At 42.7% G+C, this 16358-nt stretch overlaps 1 protein-coding gene across 3 annotated transcripts; it reads left to right on the forward strand.

Annotated features, from left to right (window-relative positions):
- The first annotated feature begins 289 nt into the window (after window positions 1–289).
- Window positions 290–15145, forward strand: nsd2 (nuclear receptor binding SET domain protein 2). Of its 3 annotated transcripts, none has more exons than XM_039603793.1 (22): window positions 290–435; window positions 1930–2570; window positions 2795–2963; window positions 3062–3225; window positions 3651–3884; window positions 4165–4384; window positions 4785–4891; window positions 5081–5195; window positions 5348–5463; window positions 5703–5792; window positions 5892–6018; window positions 6127–6327; window positions 6873–7052; window positions 8587–8743; window positions 8847–9049; window positions 9436–9539; window positions 9932–10201; window positions 10433–10549; window positions 10868–11009; window positions 11116–11222; window positions 11327–11525; window positions 12008–15145. In XM_039603793.1, exons 2-22 carry the CDS (start codon window positions 1959–1961, stop codon window positions 12307–12309), a joined length of 3936 nt encoding a protein of 1311 aa, XP_039459727.1. In that variant the 5' UTR covers window positions 290–435; window positions 1930–1958; the 3' UTR covers window positions 12310–15145. The 3 variants fall into 3 exon arrangements, with proteins under 3 accessions (XP_039459727.1, XP_039459729.1, XP_039459728.1); XM_039603795.1 differs by lacking the exon at window positions 290–435 and adding an exon at window positions 1351–1464; XM_039603794.1 differs by lacking the exon at window positions 290–435 and adding an exon at window positions 1521–1754.
- Window positions 15146–16358: the final 1213 nt, after the last annotated feature.

Consider the following 16358-nt stretch of genomic DNA (forward strand, 5'->3'; position numbering starts at 1 on the left):
GTTTGAGCACTTCAGTCACTGTCAATGTTTTTGTCCATATTTGGCACATTTTCGACGGAAATCTTTGAAATTTGTATTTAAGTATTAAACACTAGCTGTAATGTTGAACACTACACCACTGTTCATAAAGCAAACAAAGACTTATATTGAATATATGCTGTAAAGATAAAAAGGGACGGGGAAATGTGAAATGTCATTAAAAAAAAAACAGACGGGAGACTCCGGGGTCAGCTACTTCCTACGGTTGTTTTTTTGAAAGGACCGGTTGGATCCTCGCTCTGCAGCCGACCAATCGGAAGTTAGTATTTTTCGCGCTGGTTGGCCTGAGAGTTTGAGTTTCCCGCAAGCTTTTGATTCGACTTGAATGAAATCCTTCGCTTTACATGATGAATACGGGTATTTTTTCCCTTTAACCACCGAGAGGAGATTCAGCAGGTAACTAGAAAGATGCTGTCTTTCATGTTATTGTCAATCCGGGAATATGAGGCTGGTTGCGTTTTTGCTAGTGCAGTTATCCGGGGCGACCATCCATTTTAGCAAGAGATGACTTGCTAGTTAGCCATCTATGCTAACGTTAAATGTGCAGTTTGACTTGGCTTCAATGGTACACTGGGGCTAGCTTTGGCTAGCACTGTTAGCTTTTTGAAACAAGCTGTCATGGCGCCTGCAAAATAAATTTAGAAGTGAAACAAAAGCAGAACATTTTAAATGAGTTACCGCCAATGTGCAACTATGCCGCCACGTAGGTATTTGCCTATTTGGTTTAATCGGATAGCAAGTAGGCTGATGTCTTAAGCGTCTTGATGGCGGCTTTGTCTATTTGCTGGAATCCGGTGTAATGGCTGACTGTAGTGATGACAGAGATGCGGTTGTACGCTGTATGAAAATGCTTGACCGCCTGTCCATGGATGTGATCCATGAGATTCCCTCATCGTGGCTTCCGCTTCAGGAAATAGCCACGGCCTCTTTCTTGCATGACATTATAGAGAAGTCCGCTTGGCAAAGTAGGTAGCCTACGCTCGCCGGCGGAACACTTTAACGTAACGCTAATGTTTAACGTACAGACGGAGCGCTCGTTAAAACCGCTTGCGTTAACGTTAACATTAATAAGGCAGCTTCAGTCGTCCTGCAGTTACATTGCAACGAACGAGCACATTACTGTCACAGTGTAGGGCAATAGACAATATGATTTAGCTTTGTACAAAGGGTGGTATGGATTAAATTCCAGCAATTATTCGCACTCCCAGTTGCATTGCTCTGTATGTCAGCTGCTTCCATTTCCGCGGCTTTTCTAGCCGGTAATGCGGTCGTTACGCGGCACAGCCAGCCATCCGCTCATTGGACATTCGCTGCATGCGGTGGAGCCTGCAGGCTGATTCTCCATACTACTTGCCACAGTCTGCAGCTAGCAGCTAGCAGCTAGCGAGTCATTTTCCAGGAGAAAGCCAACTTAAAATTATCGCGGTAAGAGGGTTTTCATGCCGCCAAGTGGGTTTCGTTCGCATGCATGGCTATAATCAAGGATAGGCTTGAACTGACCTCACTCTCATTAGTTGTGATTGGTCTGGAGGATGGATAGATAAATATATAGATATCGTTTCATTAAACACAGTTATTGCTGCTTCAGACTTCTGGTCAATCGAGTCGCTCTACTTTCTTGTAAAAGCATCCGAAACTACAAGGCTAGAACATTTCGTGACAGGTGCAGTATTCTGTGTCCCCTCCCAGCTTTCTATTCAAGCTCGCTGGAGCAAGTGAGTGCCATTTTGTAAAATGTGTAACGTTATGCTTATTGGAGTCATGTCTCAGAATGCAGTTTAGCAAATTGAAGGAATCAGAAGCATACACACACACAAATACTGGATAATATTGTTTTCTGATTGAACCTGTGGAATAAGACGTTTTTATGTGTCACTTGTTCCCTTGTAGCTCAGTGACCCTGGAGGGGGTTAGAAGTGATGGATAGCAAAGGTAGCTCCCTGCCTTCAATGCCCGAACCAGCCAATCCGATCAGCATGAAGCAGCCACCGGAGTCCCTCAGTGTACGGAAAGGTCGAGGGGATATGAGTAGTGACCCGGCTATGCTAATGGACAAAGCTGCTGCACAGCTGGCTGCCACACTACAAGACAGCGTTCTTCAGAAGATGGCTGGCCATAACAACCACAGTCACGACAGGCTCAAAGACCTCACCTCCCGCATGCTCAACGGTGACCAGGACTCGCTACCCGAGCTTTGTACCCCTGAGCCACCTATGTTCAAAGGTGCCGAAGCGCCTGCCACAAATGGCACCCATCAGCACAACTGTACTCCTCACACTGAAGCTGAACTAACAGTAACGATACCCCAAGTGGTCACGCAGCCGTTATTTGAGCCATGTTGTGCCAATGGGACCAGTTTGGCCACAGCCGCTGAAGGTACTATATCTGGAACCGATGAGAGGCAGGATATGAAGAAAAGGAGGGGGCGAACTGTCAAACCAAATCCTCAAACAAACTTAAATCCCTCTGACATCCCAGTGGAGCCTCCTGGCCACACAAACATTGTGGAGGGAACCGAAGAGACTGATGAGGTTTTACTTTTATTCTTACCTTTTTAAGCTCTACTTAACCCCTTTGTACAGTGTAGTATACTGCAATATGCTGAGAGATGGTACAGTTAATTTAACAGGACTGTTTTACATTAAAAGTAGGACATTTTCAGCTAATAATGATGTGTTGGGAAAATAATCATTTCTTACAAAGAAATTAATGTGTTTGTATTTATTGAGTAACTGTCTTTCTTTCTCTTGTGCAGCCTGAGAACAGGTCAGAGTTGAAAGAGGAAGTAAAGGAAGAGGCTCCTGTGGTGAGCCGCTTCTCCGTTGGGGATCTGGTTTGGACAAAGGTGTCAGGATACCCCTGGTGGCCCTGCATGGTGACCACAGACCCAGAACTGAACAATCACTTTAAACAGAAACAGAAAAGTGAGAAACTCACGGGCACCTGCACGATTTTAACATGTCTTGGAAAATTGATTTATGGTTTTATTGATTTGTCCATTTATTTTGTTTGTTTTCAACAGCCAATGGGAGGTCAGGCCTCCTTTACCACGTGCAGTATTTTGGAGATGCCCCAGAGAGAGGCTACATTTTTGAGAAGAACATGGTGTCTTTCACTGGTGAGGATCAATACCAAGAGCTTAGTCGGAGCAACAAACAGCCGGCCTCCCGTATCAACCATAAAAAGGTATGTCTGCTGTTTTTTTTGGGGGGGGGGGGGGGGTTCCCCTCTATGTGCCGTCTCTGTGTGTTGGCTGTGTAGCAAATGTGGTGTGCCGTTATAAGAAACATGTTACTTGGACGCAATTTTGAAACACTGAATTTCCTCAAACTGTTTTGTTAGTTTCACTTTGTTCAGTCTTGGGGTTTAGAAAATCTTTTACCTTAATATCACTTCATTACAAAACCAGTCTTAATTCCACTTAGAGCTCTTTTCTCACAAACAAAATGCTAACAAAGAAATTATGTCTGCATCTCATAAGAGGCTTTTTTTTTTCTTTTTTTTTAGGATTTTTTTTTTCTACTCAGAGTTGTAAAGTTGAATATCACTGCTGTAATGTGTCACCTGTAACTTGGCACATAACCTAGCTCATTCCTCTACCTGTCCCACAGACGACTCCCTCTGTGCCGCGTAAACTCCAGACTCAGTGGAACATGGGCATCATTCAGGCCAAGGAGGCACTCGACATGTCCCTGGATGCTCGCATGGCCAACTTTGGATTTCTGTATGACGACGACGGGCCTCATCTGAACCTCCACATCTTGGAGAAGTTAAAGCCGGAACAAACCAACAAGCTGAACCAGAAAGCAGAGAATAGGCTTAGCCCAGATCTCCCCCTCCAACCGGTGGGTACTGCCACTCTGTCACAATTTGTTCCACAAACAATACAAAAGCTCGATTTTTATGCTGGTGTAACAGAAATGATAAACCTGAATCATCAGATTGTTGAAACCTAAAACAGAGAGCTGTGTTGATCTGTGATTAGTCAGCATTTTAACTGTGTGTTCTTAGAAATGCCATTTTAGCGCATGTTCTTAAGATGTGTAATACTGTAATCATGCTTTAAGTCTGGCAAATTGCATAGCATCATTACATACATTAAACAACATTTTTTGTTTTTTGCAGAATTCCTCAAAGTCTGTATCAGGTAAACAAGGTAAACCAGTTGTACCTCAGAAGAAAAAGAGAATATCCAAACAGGGTCATTCTCCCACTAAGACAGCGAGGAGAAAGAAAACGTCTGCAGCGGACAACACTTCTGAGCCCGTGAAGAAGGGGAAAACAAAGGAGGTCTCATCAACAAATGATGTTTCAGAAGTGGCCTCACTTCCAGTTTCAGTTCCAGGTTGGTTGAAAGTTGAAGACCTCTCAGCAGATCGATGCTAGCCACTAATTGAGTTTTGGCCGAATTTGACCTTAGCTGGTGTATAATTACCAAAGCTGTGGAGTGTGGCTGGTTTATGGCAACCCGTTTATCATCAGGAGGCTGAAGCTTAAAAATGCTGCAGAGTTTTTAGCAGGAGCCACTGATGTTACAGGGACTGAAAGTATGCTAGCGCTAAAATGACCACAACAGTTGTGCATGTAGCAAAGGTCAAGGCAGCTTCCGTATTATTCCTATATTCATTTTAAATTAATAAAATGTAAAATGAGTCATTGGAAGGAAGCCAACCAATGACTCATTTTACAAAATTTTACAAAAAAAAATACAAAATGAAAATGAATGACATTCATTTTCTTTTTAGTGAAAAAGGAGCAAAAGAAGAAGAAAAGGCTGTTAACAGATGCTGTGGCAGACAAGGATCAACAGTCTAAAAAGAGATCCAAACCAAGCAAAGATACTCAAAAACAGGTGAGTTTCTTTGTCAGTCACAAGTCTAAGAATTTTTTAACACTTTGTTCAGAAGAAACTTTTCCCTGGTGAAACTGAATTATTCACTTGGCATGTTTGAATGCTGAAAACGCAACATGTTTTGTATCTAACATGGACATTAAGTGCTTTGTGATAAACAACATACTGAGCAAACGTTTACTTTTCCAGACTTTGACTTCAGAAGGACCAGTGAAAAAGCGGAGAAGGTGGACAAAGAAAACTGACGTAAAGGATGCAAAAGAACCCAGGAAACATCTGAATAAGTCAAAAAGTCCCCTGACTGGTAAAAAAAAAAATAAAAATAAAAAATTAGATTACTCTATATTTGTTTGACTGCTATTTTAAATTCACATCTTTGTGGATTTGTGGCATCTTAGCTGCTTTGAGTCTTGGAATATATTAAAGTTACAGTCCAGATATTTTGATGGTACACAGATGACCAAGAGGCAGAGAAACCAAAGCGCAAGAGAAAAAGGAAACAGGATGGAACGAATCAGGCCACACCCTCCAAGGCAAAGAAGAGGCGTTCCTCCCCGTGTCCTGATCCCGAGGTGAGGGGATGTAACAGCTGGTGGTACTAATGTGAAAAGGTTTCTCCAGTAATTCAAGTTGTTTTCATGATTGACGTTTCTTTTTGTCTTTACTCTTTATAGAGCGGTCAGCCATGTTGTCAATTAGTTTAGCTCGTTATTCAGATGAGAAGCAAATTTAGAGGCTTCAGTATGAATGGTACAACTGTAGCTAACTGGCATTGTCTTATTCAGAGTTCATCACACGTTGTTTGCTGCAGGGTTCTGGGAGTGAAGGACGCCCTGAATCTCCGAGTGACAGCTTAGACGGGACAAAGAAGGGTGAACGCAAAAAAGAGTTTGTCTGTCAGGTACGTCTGCTGTTTGTTTTGAAATGAGTCGGTATTAAAGCTCACTCAGTTCACTCTTTAGCTTTAGTTTAAATCTGTCTGCATGTGTTTTTCCATTAGATGTGTGAGCAGGCTGGTGAGGACCTGGTGCCCTGTGAGGGTCAGTGCTGCGGGATGTTCCACCTCCACTGTCTCGGTCAGACTCTCAATCCTGACGACAAGCTGTTGTGTCAGGAGTGTAGCACAGGTGAGATGAACAGAGGCGGCGTTAATAGTGGAGCAGAAGGAGACTGTTTATGGTAACACCATAATTCTGTTCCCGTTGCCGATTCTTTCTTCTGTTTCTTCTCTTTAGGAATTCACTCGTGTTTCATTTGTAAGAAGTTGGAGGGTGAGGTCCGCCGCTGCCACGTCCCACACTGCGGCAAATTTTACCACGAAGCGTGTGTCCGCCTCAACACCCTCACGGTGTTTGACAACAAGGGCTTCCGGTGCCCGCTACACACCTGCCTGAGCTGCCACTACGGCTGCCGCACAAAGCACAAGTCCAACAAAGGTAGGCTCTCATCAGGACATTTTAGCTCATGGAGGCAGAGCTTGGTGTATTTGTAAAATTTGCACTTGAAGGTAGATATAAATTGTTGGTTTTCTTGATTCTAAACCTCATACCAGTTAATTAACTAGTATCACTGTGTTACTTGGAAAGTTGATATTAGTACAATTGATTGATTTCTGTTGCAGGTTTGGTCTTACATTGAATTAAAGTGTTATAACAGTGTCATTAAGAAAAAGTCTTAAATGTAAGACTTTGCCTTGCTTATTTGTAGAAACCCAGTTATCTCCAGTTTGTAACAGTTAACACTATATTTAAAATTGCAGTTTCATGTAAAAAGGTTTATGACTAACCTTTCACAGGAACAAACAAGTAAGTGAATACCTGCCACTTATGTTTGAGGTCATCAGTTATCAGTAGAGTCCTTGTCCGTGTTTACAAAGGTATCCATTCAGGGTTTCGTTTGTGCCCTTCTGGCGCTTTGGGTCACTGAGTTTACTGACTTAGCCGTATGTTTGTGTAACCTGGTCCCGCTCTTTGCGCTGCAGGCAGGTTGATGCGATGCCTTCGATGCCCAGTAGCGTACCACATTGGCGATCAGTGTGTGGCTGCAGGAAGTGAGATGATCACCAACACTGCCATCATCTGCACCAACCACTTCAACGCCAAGAAGGGCTACAGCCACCACAGTCATGTCAATGTCAGCTGGTGCTTCGTCTGCTCCAAAGGTTCGCAGCAGCTGCTCACCTCTTCACACAGGGCCATTACTAAAAGCTCCAGACTGATTGGTTTTAAGAGACTTGTATGCAGTTAAAATTAAACTTTGTACTAGTCAGTTTTACATAAAGCTGCTTTTCAGTACTGAATGACATATTTATAGCTCACTAAACCTTCTATACACGGTAAACTGCTTCTCCTTTACTACTCGAAAACTCTGTGGTATGCCTTCAGTTTCTTTTTTTCCTCTGTGTCTTTAATGTTATGCGTATAGTGGCTGGCTTCTTTTGTTTTTTTGGGTTTTGTTTTTTGTTTTCTAAACACCTGACCACAGTCCAAACAGACCTTCTCTCTTAAAGTTAAAGCACTTAATGATGGAGGTCAAATGTGGAGCCATTAATCCCAGGCTGCTATTACTGTAAAATCAGAAAATGTTGAACTGCAGCAGCTCAAGGTTTTTTTTTTTTTTTGTTTTTTTTTGTTTTTTTTTCCCCCCCCTTCCCTTTCCCACAGCCAGTTTTGACGTGTTGTTGTGTGGGAGTGTGTGAGATGAACGGACTGAAACAGAGAGAGAAAGTTTGTCTTTATTAGCTACAATATTGTATCCTGCAGAAATGCCTCACAGTGAGCTCACTAGCTCTTTTCACATATCTCAGTTTCACAACCCAAACAGAAATGAAGCTATATGTTCTGTTTTAGGCTCTATATTGACAAGTGTGTACGTAGGAGCTTTCTTTAGCTGAGAGTCAAGCTAAACATTTGTTTTAATGTGCTTTTTTTTAATAAATCAGCACAGTACAGATTATACTTTGAGATTTTCTTTACAGCATGTTGCTTCTGAGTGACAGGCATGTGTTAAAGACCTGTATGATTTCTACTTTACTGCTTCTAAATTCAGATAAAACGGGTTATTTGTACCCAGCCTTAAAAATCTTGAGAGTTACCTTGTCTAACCAGATACTTAATCACTTAAGCCTGCAGTAACACTGTGAGGAGTCTTGAAATAATTGTTGGTCAGGATGTGTCCTTCCTCATGCTCATTAAACAGATATGTGGGAAATGTATTTGTGCAGTATCTCTAGAATTGGAAACATGCTTTCTCAAAGCGATGGTGAAAAACGACTTCAGTTCAAAATGCTGCAGCGAGAGTACTGACGGGACTAGAAAGCAAGAGCTGGCTTCTCTTCATTGGCTCCTTGTTAAATTGGCTCCTTCACCTCACGTAAAAGGTCTTGAATAATTTAAAACTAGAATGGGGGGGCGCAGCCTTCAGCTCTGGTTCCCTCTTCTGTGGAACCAGCTCCCAGTTTGGATTCAGGGGACAGAAACCTTCTCAACTTTTAGGATTCAGACTTTCCTTTTTGATCAGGTGACTCTAAACCATCCTTTAAATCTGCTGCAGTAAGGTTAGGCTTGTCATCCTACAATGTATTGCACCTTTAGGCCACCGCTGTGAACTGGCAGTACATAAATAAAATTTAATTGAATTTGTAAGTAAGCATCTAAAGTACCGGTCCCCCATCTAAAGTTGTCCTTGTGTTGCAGGGGGGCAGCTGTTGTGCTGTGAGTCCTGCCCGGCAGCTTTTCACCCTGACTGCCTGAATATCGCTATGCCGGATGGGAGCTGGTTCTGCAACGACTGCCGAGCCGGAAAGAAACCCAAGTACAGGGACATCATCTGGGTCAAACTGGGAACATACCGGTAAGGGAACTGGATGCAAGGGTATCTTTTTACCTTCCATATCTTTGAGCTAAATCAGTAAGTTATACATTTGTTGTTTCTATCTTTCTCTCGTCCTCCTGAGATGGTGGCCAGCAGAGATCCACCACCCAAGAAACATTCCCACCAACATCCAGCATCTTCGACACGAGATCGGAGAGTTCCCAGTCTTCTTCTTTGGCTCCAAAGATTACTTCTGGACTCACCAGGGCAGAGTATTTCCCTACATGGAAGGCGACAGGGGAAGCAAACATCAGAGGAATGGAATTGGCAAAGTCTTCAAGAATGGTGAAGATCTCCTCTACTGTCTGCATGCTTTAAACTTTTTCCCTAATTAAGTAATTACTCAGTTTTAAAAAAAACTTAAAGGCGATGATACCAATCAGATTTGGTTTCAAGCCACACATCATTATAAAAATGCTTCTCTTTTCAAGCTTTGTGTTAACAGAAGTAATTAAATGGTGGGTTTTTGCCAAAAGCTGCAGCTTCCACAATAACTTCTTCAGGTTTTGCTGTAGTTTTAATGCTTTACAAAAATCCAGAAAATAGCTTTCATGTCTAGTTGACCTTGTCTTTATTTTTATAATGTAACAGATGCTGTCATAATTACAAAAAACACAACGTGTATTTTTAGCTAGATGTGCTCATACTCTGTTCTGTTTTGTCTTCCTCAGCTCTGCTGGAGGCCGAAACTCGATTTAAGGAGATAAAGATAAAGCGAGAGGCTAAGGAAGCGCAGGAGAACAGCCGTAAACCTCCCCCATATAAATTTATCAAGGTGTGAAATGTCTTTGTTATGTCTAAGCACCTGTCCACAAGTACAGAGTTACATGAATGGAATTTTAGGATTTTCATAAACAGTTTGTTTTCATGTGGACGAGGAAAATTCAAATGTTTGTCTTGCTGCGTTTGATTTTGTTTGTAGACTGCTGATTGGTGTCAGTTTTACATTTTCATGTTGTTAGAGATTTTTCAAAATAAAAGCAGAAAAATTCCCCATTTAAAAACAAAAAGAATGGCTGCTTATGAATTGATGTAGCTTAAATGCACCTGTGTGTAAGGTGTGCTGTATCTTGTGAATGATGAACTTTGCTTTTCCTTTCCATAATGAGGTATAAAGCATGTTCTTTCACATTTTCACCAAATGTTTTTTTAATCCCCCCCTTTTAGGTCAACAAACCTGTCGGCAAGGTTCAGGTGTACACTGCAGACATTTCTGAGATCCCCAAATGTAACTGCAAGCCATCTGGCGAGCGGCCGTGTGGGTTTGAGTCGGAGTGCTTGAACCGCATGCTGCAATACGAGTGCCACCCTCAGGTGTGTCCCAGTGGGGAGCGCTGCTGTAACCAGGACTTCACCAAACGTCTGTATCCAGAGACCAAGATTATCAAGACTCCCGGCAAAGGTTGGGGCCTGATCTGCCTGCGCGACATCAAGAAGGTGAGAAGCTTTCTTGCATTGACGTGTTCTCGCTTGAAGTATCGTATTTGTCCATTTCATTAAAACTGCTTAAAGATGCTGCCCGTGAAAGCTCAGGGCCTGTATTCATCATGACATTGATCACTGCCCAAAAATACTCATGCCGTAGCTCTGCAGACCCGGCCGGAGTATACAAGTAACACGATATCTCTGGTTTCTGGTCTGATTGGTTTCTGATCATTTCTCGAACAGGGTGAGTTTGTGAATGAGTACATTGGAGAGCTGATCGACGAGGAGGAGTGCAGGGCGAGAATCAAATACGCTCATGAAAACAACATAACCGACTTCTACATGCTCACCATCGACAAGGTTGGTACCGACCGCTTATCGAGAAAGCCCAGCACGCCCTGCGGGTGGGCTGTTTGCGCTCCTCACAGTGTTAGGGTGCCGACTTCTCTGTAGCGGTGCCATTTCCACGGGGAGCTAGATTAACAGATTGGTATTGCATTGGGAATGTTGCATGACAGACAGCTGTAACATTACAGTAGTCAATACTACAAATGCAACTCGACTGCAAAATTTGTTAAGTGGGAAATCAAAGTGTAGCTGGGTTGTGGATGTGCATTAGTTATAAACTGCTAAGATGCTGCAAATGACTGACTGTGGCCCTCTGTTTGTGACGGTAAGGACCGAATCATCGACGCTGGCCCGAAAGGAAACTACTCTCGCTTCATGAACCACAGCTGTCAGCCCAACTGTGAGACACAGAAGTGGACGGTGAATGGTGACACACGTGTGGGGCTGTTCGCCGTCTGCGACATCCCAGCAGGTGAGAGACATTTGACTGCAAGTTTAGTCTTACATTTAAGCAATAAATATGCTCTTATAGTGTATTCTTTAATCTGTTTTGGTTTTGGTTTTTTTCTCTATCACAGGCACTGAGTTGACTTTTAACTATAACCTGGATTGTCTCGGCAACGAGAAGACCGTGTGCCACTGCGGCGCGCCCAACTGCAGCGGATTTCTTGGTGACCGACCGAAGGTGAGTTTCCAAATCCAAACAAATTCAGTACAAATCGATTGAGGAGCACTGAACTGCTTTGGTGAAGGTCCATAAGTTTGCTCACCTCTGCATTTCCTCTGTAGAACTCAAATGGCCAAACAGCTGAGCCAAAAGGAAAGAGGTTGAAGAGAAAGTATAAAAAGAGGAAATCTGAGGGAAAGAAAAAATCTGAGGACGAGTGTTTCCGCTGTGGAGACGGAGGACAGCTGGTGCTCTGTGACAAGAAGACCTGCACCAAAGCTTATCACCTGTCCTGCCTGAACCTCACCAAGAGACCGTTCGGTAAGACTCCACAGACAGTCTGAATGCATCTGTTTATGCTATGTTAACTTCCTGTTATTATTACTCACAAATTACATGGCAGTAAGCAGACTTCACTTATTTAGTCTGTATTTTATTTTACTCCAATCAAACGAGTCTGAACTAAATGAGTCAAAGCCAGGCTTTCAGAGAGGAGGGAGTCTGTTTACCCCCAGAAAAGTTGCTGCACCTGGTGACTAATCACCAAGTTTGCAGTGGAGATGGAGATAGAGCTGTACTGCTTCCAGCATGAAAGGAGAAATGGGCTTCAGCTGCCTATTTCTTTAATCCTTCTTTTTCCATTTGTTTTTAGCTGTTTTTACAATAATGTGTAAAAAAATTAGTTTTTATTATCAAAATTGATACCTCTCACAATGTTTAGGCCCCACATGGGCACCATGAGGCTGTTCTTTGATGAGCTGTAACTGACTGAGCTCTAGTGAAAGTGTCGTGGCTCTCTACAGGCCGCTGGGACTGCCCCTGGCATCACTGTGACGTCTGTGGGAAAAACTCTGAAGCCTTCTGCCAACTCTGCCCCAACTCGTTCTGCAAGGCTCACCAGGAGGGGGCGCTGCGTCCCTGGCCCCCCACAGGACAGCTGTGCTGTATGGAGCACGAAGAGCTGGAGGGAGGCGACAGCCACGCCCAGGATATCGACTCGGAGACGAAAACGGCCGCCGCCAGTCGTTCCTCTAAAAGCTCCAAGAAGGCGGAGGGAGCAGAGGGCAAAACAAAGGGCTCCAAGAGAAAAGCCGCAGACACCTGAAGTGACCTTTCACAGAGCCAAAAACACCAAACCAGACTCGGGCCCCCTTCTTCCCCATCCGCATATAGTGTTTTCACAGGAACCAAGGCACTGAACATCTTTGTTATCAGGGAAAGCCGCTGATCTCTCACATGCTCAGCAATGGCTCATCGCTCAAGAGTCTTTTTGTTTTTTACCTTTGAAATTTTCAGGCTTTTTTTTTCTCTTGGTTTTTTTCCCTCTCCCCCCGTCACGCCTGAGGCAAACCATCTGTGGTGAAGCACAAATCAGCAGATCAAGCACAGGTCCAGACACTCATTCCTCCAGAAACCAAACAGCCTCTTCTCTTACTGTCAGCTTGTTGGTTTGTTTTTCCTCGTATATAACAGAAGAAATGAGCTGGCGTCTGCATTAACACTGATCCAGCCAGGGCTGAAACAGCGTGCCAGTGTCACCGTCTAACTTGAACCTCAGTCGGGCCCCCTCCTCTCACTCAACACGGATTATCTTGAACAGCAGAGTTTTATAGCTTATATCTATATGTGTATATCGAAGACCAAAAGTATAATTACTGGAGTAGTGTAAGACATCACACAGGTTGCCAAATGGATTGTTTTTATTTTTATATATAGTATATATATATGCCAGATGTAATATGGAACACCAAGACACTATGGATAGGCGTCAGATGACCTCTTTTGTTTTTGTAGCCATAGATGACCTGTAACTGTAGACGTGTGCTGTTGTTTTTGTTTTAGCTCAGTTGAACCTTTTTCTTTTTTTTAAAATAATTTTATGATTATTTTTTTTACTTGAGTTTATTTGTGAAACAAAGATGTTGAACAGTGTGAAGCATGTCCAGTAAACGAGGGATTACAAAAGGTATTAAAAACGAGAGCAGTCTGAAAACTGCCCTGTGACTTTTAAAAAAACAACAAAAACACTACTTGGAGGATTTCCAGGTCTTAAATACTCTCTGTTCGATGATGAGCCACATTCTTGAAGGAATGACGGTGACTTTTCGGGTCAGTTCAGAGTCCTTAAGGTGCTCTCTCTCTCTCTCTCTCTCTTTTTTTAAATATCCACTGTAGCGTCTGAAATCTGAGCAGATTTTAGGCTAGAGATATAATAATGCTGTCTGAAAGTCGGGCTTTTTATCGACGTCAATCTGAGATTTAAAAAAAAGAAACTTTTTCTTTCTTTCTCTCTTTCAATCCTCAGGAGGTTTTTGTCTCAGAACTGCAGTCCGGTTATTGTTTAACACTCACACACTGGCAGACGACGGCACACTGGCTAACGTAATGGATCTTAATATTTGACGTGTATTTTGTCGCATTTAACGATGAGCCCTGAGGGCGACGTGTCAGACACTTGGCTGAGCATAAAACTGCTAAAATACTTTGCCTGTGTTTGGCTGATGCAAGTTCCATAACCTCACCCTGCAGACGGTGTAAGGATGGCCACCATGTCCCCCTAGTCCCATACTGAGGGGTTTTTCAAAAATTTGATGTTCCAATAGGAGACGTGATGAGTCGCTGTCATTGGCTGACGACTGCCAGCGTTTGCTGAGGTCACAGAGTGAGGGAGCTCAGTGCTTCTGTTTGTGCAGCATTTCACTAGAACGCCTAAAAGCTAGTCCTGATATTTGTGCAGGGGGGAGTCTGTATTTACCTTCTGCATCAGCCAAGCCACCAACACCCTCACCCCACCCACCCAATTTTTATTTTTTTCCCCTGAAGGTGTTAAAACGGCGTTCCCACAGGTGTATCTTCATGTATGTAATGATTTTCTTTTATTTAAAGTGCTGAGCTGAGCCAAGTCTGACAATATAGAGCTCTGAAACCACTGCTTCTGAAACGCACACACACTTGGGGAGGGAAGAGCACAATCAGGTTGCTGTAATCATGTGACACCTTCACACTTTTGCCAGTTTTTGCCTGAAAAGTGCTGATTATGCTTCCTGAGCGGATTTGACATATTTTAGGTATCGCTGCTGCTGCTGCTCTCTGAGTCGGTCACGAGGCTGCAGACGTTTGCTTGTGCCTTTAACTTCACATTTGTCCGACTGTTTAAATTCTCTCTTCCAAACAGGTCGCTTGTTTCAGCAACTTTTTTCTTTCTTTTTTTTTTAAATCTCTTAAAAAGAAAAAGACTCGGAAGCAGATTTTACTTGTATACATCCATCAGGAGGCTGTTCTCTTGTTTTTGTTTTTTTTAATAACTGCACTTTTTTTTTTTGTAAAGTTTTCCCCCAGGGTATGTGACTGGGACGTGTCCAAATGTTCAGCGATACTTGTATGAGTATTTTTGACTTCCTATGTTAATGATCTTCATCCTAACCTTGATTTATTGTTCTGTTGAGTGAATGTAGTCCAACCAGTTCCTTTTTTCTTTTTTTTATTTTATTTTGAAAGCACTGTAATTTCCTGTAGAGCTGAAGTGTAATGCGTGTAGGGGTTTCATTCTGTAACTACTGTCATAGTAAACCAGACTAATATGTACATAATGTATAAGTGGTAATAGTGATGCATTTATTGTAAATATACAAGTTTGTGTCCTTTTTTTTTTTTTTTCTTTTCTTTTCTTCCTCCCCTTGATGCAGTGCTGAAACACTTTTGTGCAGGATCTCACGTCAGCTGAATCGTGCAATAAAAAGTGGTCAAACATGTATCCACCGTCTGCTTTTTTTTTTTTTTTTCTGTGTAACTGAGAGAAATAAATGTATCTCTGTTTTTACCGAGACACCAGTGTGAGATGGCACGCCTCCACAGAATTCAGTCAGGAGCCAGAAGAATTGCTTTATACAGCATAAAGTCAGTTTTGGTTTGGTTTTTAATAAAGGCATTCAAATCACAAATCATCTTGGAATTTTCTAGTTGTGATGGATTTTTTTTATTTTTTTTTTTAAGCTGCCAACGAGATGAGTCAAATTTCCTCAGTGTCCAGTGTTAACGAGGAGGTTTTAAAGGAATTTTGAGGTTGTTATCATTGGGGGCTCATCCGGTCAGAATGTGAATGAACAGTCATCTGTTGCTGTATCTTGGTTTATTGAAATGAATCAGTAGTAACTCAACTTAAAGGACACACATGGACTGCTAACTCAGCTGCCGCCCCATGTGGGAGTGAAAAGAGTGAGCTGTAAGTGAGTGCAGTCCTTGTATAACATGTGACAGGTGAATGCAATTAAGGGCAAACTCCAAAGCCAATCAAAGGTGAGAAAAGGAAACGAGGTGAATCAGATGAGGGATAGTGAGGAGAAAAGAATCTTTACAGCATCCAGGTATTACAATACTACATCGAAGGCATGTTTCTTCCTCCAACATGACTTGCATTAACAAGCCTCTGATAACTACATGGACCATATGGACCTTCATTCACAGAACTCCACTGTAGTCTGTGGACCAAGAGATGAGAAGTAATCTGATTACTGGCTTAGTTTTCTGCCTCCACCAAAATTAAGATGAGATGCCTTTGTTGCTACTGTCTTTGAAATTAGCTGTTTGTCACTTTGAAACGGTTTTAAATGGAGCATCTTTAGCAGTGATAACTTGACGTAATGTTTTTCTTTGACTTTGTCAGCTTCTCACATCACTGTGGGGGAATTTTTGGCCAACTCTTCTTGCTTCAGTTCACCGAGGTTTAGAGGTTTTCATTTATGCACAGCTCTAAGATCCTAATCATCACCTCTCCCTCAACAGCCATCATGACCTGTTTGTGCTGATGTGGATGTGATTGGTTTTCACCAAACGTGGCACTGACTCATTACCGAACATCTCCTCTTTGGTCTCCTGTTCAGGGGATGTTGTTCCAGAAGTCTTGCGGTGTGTTAGATGCAGCTTTGCAAACATAAAGCTCAGCAGCCCTCAGTCTTTAATGGTATTGTCATAAACTTTAACATGCTGAGACCTGTAGAGTCTGAGCTGTACCACGAGTTCTGTGTGACCCTACAAGGACATCCTCCTAAAACCAGCTCTGACCAGTCACACTGGAGGATGTTTGAAGGCAGCCTAACATTTGCCAGTGTCTACAGACTCTTCGACACCTGTAACCTGCATTCAGGGCACCCATAG

This window comes from Oreochromis aureus, linkage group 19 (assembly GCF_013358895.1).
Source record: "Oreochromis aureus strain Israel breed Guangdong linkage group 19, ZZ_aureus, whole genome shotgun sequence".
Classification (NCBI taxonomy): domain Eukaryota; kingdom Metazoa; phylum Chordata; class Actinopteri; order Cichliformes; family Cichlidae; genus Oreochromis; species Oreochromis aureus.

What these genes read in the sequence shown, in the direction of transcription:
- nsd2 (XM_039603793.1), top strand. Translation starts at nt 1,959, where the DNA reads ATGGATAGCAAAGGTAGCTCCCTGCCTTCAATGCCCGAACCAGCCAAT. An exon ending in AAAAAGAGTTTGTCTGTCAG is followed by an intron (nt 5,793 to 5,891) that starts GTACGTCTGCTG and finishes TTTTTCCATTAG; the next exon opens with ATGTGTGAGCAGGCTGGTGA. An exon ending in GTGCTTCGTCTGCTCCAAAG is followed by an intron (nt 7,053 to 8,586) that starts GTTCGCAGCAGC and finishes CTTGTGTTGCAG; the next exon opens with GGGGGCAGCTGTTGTGCTGT.